Raw genomic sequence first — 10,936 nt, 5'->3', positions numbered from 1 at the left:
GCTGCATCTTCCCGTGGCTTGAGCTACCGCGTCGGATTTAGGGCTTGAGGTCGAAGAAGAAGAAGAAGAAACGAAGAACGAAGAAAATCACGAAGGACAAAAAGAAGAGAAAATGAAGATGAAGAACAAGATGAAACCCTCGAGGGAGAGGGCGCGTATGGAGATGAGATTACAAAGTGACACGGAGGAGGAGAGGGAGGGAGAGAGACTCGACCCTTGCCGGATCCGACGAGGGCGAGCCTCGCCACCCAAGCCTCGAGGGCAGCCTCGCGCCGGGCGGGCGAGGCTCGCCCTCGCTGACCGGGCGGGCGAGGCTCGCCCTCACCGACCCTAGCGAGGGTCGAGCCTCACCGAACCGCCCTCGCAGCCACTAGCGAGGTGGCCGGCGAGGTCGACCTCGACCTCACCGGCCGTCGCCCGGCCGATCGCCGAGGTCCGGCGACCGGTTGAAGGAAGAAGAGGAGAAGAAAGAAATAAAAATAAAAATAAAATATTAAAATTTTAAAATATTATTAAAAGTTATCCACGTCGGCACCGATCAAGCCACGTCAGCCGGCCGATGTCCAGTTAGCAAAATCTGGCCAAAATTGGCTGGAAATGACTGAATTGGCACAACGTAAAATTGTTTAGGACTAAATTGGCACCAAAAAAAAGATTTAGAACTAAATCAACAAAAGGTTTATACTTTTTTGGCACTTTTCCTCTGATTTCAAGATCAGACTTTGCAGGAATTCCACCTGGATGGCTGCTCCTCTCCGAGGAACATCCTTCGAGAAGTCCACAAAAGAAGGATTTCACAGGTTTTTGGAGTTCGATTCTTTCTTTGATCATGTAGGTGTAAGGTTGCTTAATGATCATGCATTTATTGAATCAGTTTGTACCAATTCATTCACGGCGCAAACCTCAACTCCTCCCAAACCAATATGACCTCTCTTGTCGTGACGAGCATCGCGCAATCTTGTCAAGGGTCCTTCAGATCATGCTGGGTCAACTTCTTTTTGCCATCAAGCTCCAAGGTATCCCTCCACAGCCTAATCCCGAGCTGAGCTTGAAACTCGACGAGCGGAAAGCACAATGCGTGGCCGTGAGGAAGTTCTCCAGGTTCGCTAGGGTTGACAGCATCAACCAAGAAATGGAGGCTCTCGCGGCCAGCTTGGACAATGATTCCTCTAGTGGGATTGTCAAGGACAATTAGACGTCTAGTGGGATTGTTAAGGACGACAAGAATGCGTTCACAATCGTGCAGTATAATGCTTCGCATCATCTCTTGAGACGCTTAAATGAAGTTTGCCTTAAGGTTGGCTTCCGTGGTTGCATATAAATGTCAACCTCAAGCATGCATATAAATGTCAACCTCAAGCATGGCTGCAGACAAGTGTCGACTCTAAGCATGTTTGCATGTACTATAGGAATAAATGTACGTAACAAATGCCTGTTTATTATGAATGGTTGTTCGGTGCTTGTAAATGATGGAATCTTGTAGCAACTTAATCAATGCATTTGAATTGTGATATCTCTCATAAGACAGTTTTGATATAAAATTCAAATCATAATGAACCATCATAAGGCATTCATAAATCATTTGTACGGCGTTATCATATGATTAAGTGGATATAAATTAACTACTAATAGAAAAGATATTCAGTGGTTTGATATCACCATGTCAGCATCCCATGTGGTGTATATTTTTTCACTTATACCCACTAATATATTGACATGTGTCCATGGATCCATGTCAATAGTTGAAGTGGAATTTAAATAAAATATTTAAAAAAATCTCCCCTATTTCACCTCTCAATGCCCCTCTCTTCCTCTTCCTTCATCCACCACCGTCGGACCTCCACTCCTCCTCTATCATCGCTGACCCACCCACCTGACGGTCTAGTAACACCCTATGCTGCTAAGAAGATGAACTTGATAAACCATAAGACGCAAGATCACATCATTTAGGCAGCTTAGAAATGCTCAAAAGCTTTTACTCACACGAAGGAAGTTGGTGTCACAAAACTCTAGGCTTGTTAGCGTAAATTTCCCTTGCTTCCAGCATATCAGGGCAATATCGTTCTGAAAGAATTTCCACCTGCTCAGGAAATGACTTGCTCCAGTAACTGCCAATGTGTTTAACCATTTGTTTCCACCGCTTTTGACATAAATCCACAGATCTATTCTCAATGAGTTTGTCCCAGTCGACATCTTTCAATTGAGCAAGCATCCAGATCAACAAGAGCATTGAGCAACCGATAGTCATCGGTATCTGCCCAAGTGCCTTCGGCTACCATAGGAGATGTTAATTGCTTGTACCACTTCTCACAACAAACAGCATGATTGCGAGAGCTCAAACTGTCACTTATAGCCCCCCAGGCAATATTGTCAAGAAGCATGCCATGCTTTGACTTTCTCTCCTCGGCGGCTTTCATTCGTAGGTCCATGTTTACTAGATCAAATAGTTGCCGGTACTCATCCTGGGACCAAGGCCCTTTCTTATATGGAAATTTTATTCTCCGCCAGGTATCCTTCACATGAAACCTGTGTCTACCAAGAGCATCAGCCAACGTCCTCCAATTTGAACTTGCGAACAAGCTCGCATTCTTCAGGAGTCCAGGTATGATTCTCGCTTCTTTCAAATAGCAGATGAGCACGATGATATACGCTTTCATTAGGCCTCCAAGGTAAATATGCGCCTATTTCCTTCCAACAATTTCTGGCCTCGGGATGGCTTCCACAGTTGAGTACCATCTTCAAGCCATCTTCACCTAAGTTATGAGCTTCTATATAATTGTAAACAGCCTCTTTGACTAGCTCATCTTCTTCTTTCGAGAATTTCTTACCCCGCACAAGGTTTCCATCCTTGCTATTATCTTCCTCGCTCGGACCATCTGAGGGAGGAAAAACCTCAACATTTTCAGCAAAACTTACTCTTTTTGCTTTCTTTTTTCGATCCTTTCCTTCAATTCCATCTCTTGCAGCCTTGTCCTTCTTGCGCTTCCTATCTTTTGTGGGCTTCTTCTCTTCACTCCCCATATTGTCATTCGTAAAACGAGCATCAGCTTCAGATTCCATGTACTCCTTATCAAGATTTCCACTTGCTACATGATCCTGTTCCTCAATCCGTTTCTGTTTCTTTCTCTTGCTCCTCTCCTTCTCACGAATATCCTTTTTCACTATCTCCGCATCAGAAGATCTACTTGCTTCCGCCTTCTTTTGGTTATCCCGACAGGATCACTATCCCTCCTCCCTTTTTCTTCTTTTTCTTCTTTATACCGCCATCATCTGTATCTTTTATTTCCTCGATGTTCTTGCCCAAAGACTTGTTCTGCTCCTGCATTCCCACCTCATGTCTGTCGTCTGCAAAATGCTTAGATGCTGAGAAAGCCGTATCTACATCATCCATCTTCTTAAAATCTTTGTGCTTCTTATTCATTTTCTTCTTTGTTTGGATCTGCAGTCTTTCTTCCATGTTTTCAAAGTCACCATCATGCATGTGCCCATCTCCATCTTCGACAATCTGGGGGACCTCTGAGACACTCTTACCTCCGCCGCTTTCATTGCCCTCGCTAAGTGTACTTCCCTTCTTCACCGCCTTCTCAAGTTCCTTCTCGTCCCGGCCTACTTCTCGCTTCCTCTTCTTTTTTTTCTTCTCGCTGCAACCCCCTTCGTTCTCATCACCAACGGAAGCCTTCCCATATTCCACTACAAATTCACTCCGACCCATAGAGGCGGAGAGGCGGAGAGGCGGAGACACAGAGATTCAGGCGGGGTCCGTACGGCACGGTGAGAAGCGGAGGACGAGACGTAGATGTTTTAGGGTTTTTCCGATTTCAGTCTCTCTTTTTAGTTTTTCTCTCTTTTCATATATATTATAAGGACTACAAAGACATTTGTGATTAAAATTAGCCCAATAAAAATGCAGCAAGCCACGAGCATTAATATAATCATATATGTATTTGCATTCGAAACTTAATTTCCCAATTTCATCCAAAATGAACATGAAACTAGTAAATAGGATGATATCGAAAATTTTAATTTAACAACAAATATACTTTCGTATAAAAGTAAAATTGGAAATAAGAAATTAATAAACGAATAAGTGGATACACGAACTTTGAAAAAAAAAACTCATAAGGATGTATAGTGAACTAAAGTCTAGTTAAACCACCTGGGAGTTTGCTCCAGTGGCCACCCTTCCAACTTGGAAGGGGAAGGTTTGAGTTCAAATCCCCACCTTCCGGAAGGAATTGAGGTGGGGACGATTTTATTTCAAGAGTGGGTTTCAACTCCCACGCCCGCGAGAGGCAATGGCAAAAGTCCGAAGTGAGTGTTAGAGTAGAATTAGAGTAGGGCCGACAAAAAAAAAAAAAAAAAAACTAAAGTCTAGTTAAATGGGTCATTAATGAGTCAAGCATCATTTTCCAAAACACCTATAATAGGTTTTGAAAATAAAGAGGTTGAGATATATGGGTCTTAAACGGGTCTAAGAGCAGACTCATTTAAGACCCATTTATCAACCCATTAAAAATGAACCCATTTATAAAGAGAATCTCTTTATTTATTTAACTTTACAAAAATATTTTTTTATAAAAAGTGAAATTATAATTATTTTTTATTTTAATTTTCTTTTCTTTTTTTTTTTCCTTTTTTTTTCTTTCCTCTTTCTTCTTTCTTTCTTCTTCCTCCGGTCGCCGGCACGGCAATGGCCGAAGAATCGGCCGTGCGAGCCTCGAGCTCGCCGACATCGGAGAGGCCCAAGCCTCGCCGGATCGGTGAGAGGCGAGCTCGAGCTCACCCAACGCTAGTGAGCCTCGAGCTCGCCAAATCTGGCGAGGCGGAGGCCTTGCCCAACACTAGCGAGGCTCAAGCTCACCATATCGGCAAGGCGGAGGCCTCGTCGACGTCCGGCGAGGGCAAGCTCGAGGCTCACTTGTGGTCGGCCGCTATCGTCGTGGCGGCGGCCAAAAAAGAAGAAGAACAAAAAGAAAAAAGAAAATTACAAATTAAAAATTAAAAAATAATTAAAATTCAATTTTTTAAAATAATTATTTTAAAATTTATAAAAATTGTCCATTAAATTTGTGTTGTATAAAACTATTTTAGTAATATCATTTTTTTAAACATATATATAAGAAATAAACTATTTTAAGTTTAATTAAATGGGTCATATATGGGTTGGGTATGAGTCGAAAATTTACATTAGGCATAAATGAGTCATAAATGAGTTAATGGGTCAATTTGGGTCGGACCATTAATGACCCGACCCAAATCCAACTCGACCCACCCATTTAACACCTCTAGCTCCGGTGGTTAACCTTCCATTATAGGAATGGGGAGGTAAGAGATTCGAATCTCCACCTTTTTAGAGGAGATTGGGTTAGAGACGAATGACCTGTAAGGAGACGGGAAAATTATTAATAAGAAATACGGGTATAATCAATTTTAGATTCAAAATTGGGATTGAAATTTCCACCAACTATTTATTTCAAGACTCTTTAACTAAATAATCTTGACAAAGCAATTTCAATAATGGGAATGAGAGTTGAAATGTCGAAACTCTATTTGAATATTTTCATAATTATTGAGGATTTCAAAGAGAAGCGAAGAAAGTCATAAACTGTTTTAGAAAAGAAAAATAGACAATACGTATCTAAGATACCGTTAAAGAAGGCAATAATTTCCCCAAGTGAATATATGGTATAAAATGGAGCTGACTATTTAAAAATATCATCCCTTTTAGATATGTTGCCTAGGCTTCAATCTTATTTGATTTGAAGGGTGAAAACAAGAGCTTACTTGGTATTTCCATGTGTACAAGTTTGCTTAGTTGGACGCCATTATAAGAGGCTCTCGCATCTGTCATAAAAAATTTGGATTGGACCATAGCTACTCCGCGTCTTCCGAAAAACAAATATCCAAAGTTAGCAAGCCCATCGCCACAACTCCACTTAAATGCTAGTGTCACGAACCGGAGGATTTGAGACCCAACAGACTGAAGTTGTGGCCGAGATGATCCACAAGACTTGAAGTGTATTGGGCTCCAGCATTTTCAGGAGGATTCTAAAATACTCCAAGGGACAGTATGAGAAATATATATTGTTTTTAAGATATTTATTGTATTTAATAAGGTAGATTGTAGTTGAGAAGAGTAGTTATACACCGTTTTGATCAAGGGGCAATCAACGGTAGTAATTAAAAGGCCTCATATTAATTAGGGGTGTTCTACTGCTCATTTATAAAATTAAGCAATAGAAGTACATCTTCTCCTGGAATTTTCTCCCTCTAAACACGTTCTTTACTCGATTCTTCATCTCGAGCGTCAATCCGCGACACCAGCAACTTGGAGGTCTTTTTACCGGAGGTTTGCTGCGACTGCTTTACTTACATCTTGAAAACTAGTAGACGTGTAAATTGTGGAGTGCAACGTAATGAATATATGTCCTTCTCGCGCTATTTTGAGAGAGATTTTTCATTTTTGTGCCCTGAATTTTTTTAAAGACGTCATTGTTTAGATACAAAAAAAAACAAATTCCACAAAATTCTTAGTCGAAAAGTGTCAAAAGGCATCCTCTTTTATTCGCACTTCCACATCTTGGAGAAAAATCAGAATTGCGTGTCTTTTTGCACATTATATGGACGTCCGATCGGAAGTCGCACCAGAAGATTTTGAAGTGTATTAGTGGAGACCATCGGAAAATAAATCGGGAAGAGTTTCGTGGAGTGGCATATTAACAAGGTTTATCCACTATTGATTATACTAGTTCGAATAATTTTCGAAATTTTGGTACGTGAAAAGGAGAGCTCCGTGATATAGGGCGTTTTGATATTTCCGTCTGATATATAGTTGGTTAAAAGGATGTGAGCAATCTAATTGTCCAGGTCGACTGGACACCTAGAATGCCTGAGCAGTTATAGAGAACTAAAGACTGGCCTAATGCGGATTTTTCTTGCATTTTCTTTAAGAAGAAGTTTGAAAATTAAATTTGGCCAAAACACGATCCGGTAGAAAGATCACTTTATTTTGTACATCAAGTGACCCGATTTCATGTGAACGTGCATTTTATAAATATACTTTATGTCGCGTGCAACATGAAAAGAGACATTGAACAAGACATGATTGAATGTTTAATAAGATGAAATCGAAATTGCTGAGTGTAATTTTTTTAAATTATGTGTGGAGTCTCATTTTAAATTGAATTTATAAATGACATTTTCATACAATTTTTGGCAATGTCAACACAGCTACATCTTAACAGCCTCATTCGGATCTGAAATTTTAAATAGTCATTAAGCAGCCTATAACTATAATTTCTATAAAATATGATGACATAAATTGAGACGGGAGATTTCATTTAAACTCGTGATGAAATTGGAATGTGTGGTTTATGACCATATGAACAGCAGAAGACATGCTTTTAATTTTACAATAATAGTAGCGCATCCTAGCATGAATTTCTGCCCGAAATTGAAGTTAAGGGTGTTAGGACTCATCTTGAAGCATGCTCAAGGGCGCTCCTAAGGTCGATGCCCACTTTTTCAGAGCCAATATCTGCTTACTATAATGTCCAATTCGTGTGATTTTTGTGCTATCAGAATACTTGTGTCGAGAGCTTTCCAAAGAGTCAAAATATTGATGGAAGATGCTAAGAAATCCCAAGCTCGAGATTTTGAGCCGTACAGGTGACTAAGGCTCGGCTCCACAGATTGGACATTGTTTCTATGACTTGTCATTTCAAAAATCATTATTGACTATATAACTTAAAGGTCTAGAATGTTTCGTTAAGTTCGAAGACCTTTAGATACGGTTTTAGGCTCTACGACCTTTCTTTTGAATATTAGAAGGTTTTAGAAATTTGATCGGCGATTGCTTGCTCATCGGTTCAAGGCGAATTTTGTTGTGGTGGGACGCTTACCATCTCTAGTCTCAACTCTCAAGATGTCCAATCAAAATCGGGAAGTTTCCTAGCATTGCGAGAAATGGCCGATCGATTCCTCGGTCAAAGAAAATTTACTGAAGATCTTGATTTGAAGCTGTTGAGGTTAACGATGCAACTTGGATGCGGTTAATACGTTGATTTAAAAACTTGACAGATTTTCGTGGGATAATTCAAGAACTTTGATTGATGCGGGAATGGTTTAATTCTATCATATGCAAATGCTTTTATTAGATAGATTTTGAGGCAAGTAAAAAGATACAAAATATTACAAACGCATATTACATTGATTCAGCTAATATCAAGTTTACATCTACTCTTTCAAACTAATAGCTACCAACAAGGTTGGAATCCACAAAAAAAGAAAAAAAAAAACTTAAAGAGTAATTTCAACGTAGCAATTGCTTCCGCTCAAGTGGCGGCTCTCCTACGCGACTTCTCCAAGCTACGCTTTAGGTTTTGTCACAAAGGTGCTAATTTTGTGGCTGATTGGGCTGCAAAGGCCCACAAAAATGGCACTCTTTCCCTTGGCTGGCCCGCTTCACCTCCTTATGCTTTATTAGATATACTGTATTTGGACGCTTTGGTAGCTAGATGTACTCTTAACTCTTATGAATGATATTATCTTTCAGACCCAAAAAAAAAAAAAAAAAAATTGACAAAGCCCACTATCAATAATCAAGCATTGCTATTCTTTACCCAAAAAATAATAATAATAATAATAATAATAATCAAGCATTGCTATTATACTCGTGCACCTCTCAAATCATTGATTGTGACGAGCAACAAGGACTCTTAATAGAGTGAAGCACAAATGAGTAAAATCCACGATTGCAGTAATGAGAGAGAATGAGATGATAATGGATTTGTAGCTCTCTCAATTTTTTGCTGCTTCCTTCAACTTGTTTTGACTCTATTATGGATATGTTTGTTTCATGAAAAATAAATAATTAAAAATAATTAAAAATAATTTTTATATTACTTATAAAGATAATAAATAAAAAATTTAATCATTAACAAAAATATTTAGATACAAATTATTGTGAATAATAAAAACAGTTTTCATTAATTAATTTTTTTAAGCGATATAAGCGATCATTATGAAGAAAACGTTTTCCAAATCATTTGTTTTCTATGAAATAAACAAAGCATGTATAAATCTTCAATCTCCAAATTAGCCGTCTTTCGGAGACATCCAATAAAAAATTTCCAAATTAGCCGTTGGAGAATCTTCAATAGGTCAATTAAGTGATGGAATTGATAGACACTATTTCTGGAAATCTGGCCCCTCATACAATCATATTTTCCTGACAAGAATGATGTTTCCCAAATAGAGTCACCTATTTCTGGAAATCGTCCATTCCTCTGATTGAGGGAGCAAAATAGACAAGGACTGATTATATTCATTTTCAATTATCCTTTTTGGAATTCCACGCCTTGAAGCTTGATTTTATCCTTTTTGACTTTCCAAGCAAATCAAAGTAATATCTTGGTCTTCCTATTCATATTAAACACGTGATAAGCATCAACTTCAAAATTGGTTTAGGACGCTACCTTTATCAACAACCTAGTGAGTCTATGTGAGCTACCTGTCAAAAATTGACTTACTAATTGCTATCCACTGGCTTTCCTGAGTATAATAGTGATCAAAACTTTACTTAGTCTGTTCACCTTATCATGGTCTCTCCAATCACGAACATTTGTTCATTCTACTAAACTTGTTCACTCTCTATCAAGATTTATCTAGATTGTAGACGTCTTAGTACTATATACCTCAAATGCTATTGATAGTAACAAAACAATCCTCATATCAACATAACCTAAGATAAACAACATTGCACTTATCAATTAATAATGAGAAAAAAAAAATATTTTTTGTCAAACTCAAAATATCATAGGGAGGTTTTCCCAACAAAAGCTGCTAATCAAGTTTAGTTAAAAAATGACTAGGAAAATTTGAGACTTAGAGGTGGAAAGTGTATGTGAATTTAAGTGACTTTCGACAGTTGTCCCCAAGACGACAGGACTAAATTTGGGATCAAAAGGCAATTAAAGCAGAACGGATTCAGAGTCCTACTAGTCTCCTCTTGGGTGCTACGCCATGCTGGATTTCTATACAAGCAAATTAAAGAAAAGGATGCTACAAGTGTCATTATTTTTATACAACGCTTATTTGAGCGGTTAGAGACCTACTAGTCTCCTCCCACTACTTTGGAGTCATAACTTTTTATTTTTTTTATCACTTGAATGTCGTAATTTTTTTTCCGGTTACTTACATGCCATATAACTTTTCAATTAATCACTAGAGTGCTATAATCATGTAACTTTTCAAGTAATCACTAAAATACTATAACTTTTTAAAAACATTCATCACGGGTGCTATGTCACATTGGATTTCTTGCACTTAGGTGAATGTTTTAAAAAAACACTTCAATAATCGATTGAAAGTTATATCACTCAAATAAACGCTTTTTAGAAATTATGGCACTAAAATGGTAAAAAAAATAAAATTATAGCAACTGAATTGAGCACTGTACAAAAATTGTGTCATTAATGATATTTTTATCCATAATTAATTTCCGTTTTCAAAGTGTGATTAGTAAGACTGGAGCAAGGAATAATGTCATTGAATTACTTTCATTAATAGGAAGATTCATTGTTGTTTAAGATATTTGTCCTTTTTTTTTGGTTAAGGAAAATTATGCAAATAGTATTTGAGTTTTACTCAATGTGTAATGTTACCTTTACATTTTTAATTTGTTTAGTGCATTCTCTAAACTTTTGGCAAATATTCAATCTAGTCCATAAAGAGTGTCTAGTCACAAAAACAACATTGGACCATCTGAATTAATAAATAAATAAAAAGGACATCGTAAATATCATAATTTTTGTACAATGCTCACTTGAGTTTCATATTTTTTTTAATCACTCGAATGCTATTAACTTTTTTTTTCTAATCACTTGAGTGGCATGTTATTTTTCAATTAATCACTAAAGTACTATAACTTTTTAAA

The 10,936-nt window shown here is 38.0% G+C and overlaps 2 protein-coding genes across 2 annotated transcripts; one reads left to right on the top strand and one right to left on the bottom strand.

The window, feature by feature from the left end:
- Window positions 1-741: 741 nt before the first annotated feature.
- On the top strand, window positions 742-1,195 carry LOC104417018. Its single transcript, XM_010028344.2, has 2 exons — window positions 742-831; window positions 875-1,195. Exons 1-2 carry the CDS (start codon window positions 742-744, stop codon window positions 1,193-1,195), a joined length of 411 nt encoding a protein of 136 aa, XP_010026646.2.
- A 696-nt stretch (window positions 1,196-1,891) lies between these two features.
- Window positions 1,892-3,712, bottom strand: LOC104417016 (cyclin-D-binding Myb-like transcription factor 1). The gene is given in 4 exon segments (XM_039299898.1): window positions 1,892-2,194; window positions 2,196-2,565; window positions 2,567-3,161; window positions 3,262-3,712. Coding segments are annotated over 4 exon segments (1,611 nt in total). The 3' UTR covers window positions 1,892-1,999.
- Between the last annotated feature and the right edge of the window lie 7,224 nt (window positions 3,713-10,936).

This window comes from Eucalyptus grandis, chromosome 8, assembly GCF_016545825.1.
Source record: "Eucalyptus grandis isolate ANBG69807.140 chromosome 8, ASM1654582v1, whole genome shotgun sequence".
Lineage (NCBI taxonomy): Eukaryota > Viridiplantae > Streptophyta > Magnoliopsida > Myrtales > Myrtaceae > Eucalyptus > Eucalyptus grandis.
The sequence above is the reverse complement of the archived record's forward strand: the minus strand, read 5'-3'. Positions and strand labels throughout refer to the sequence as shown.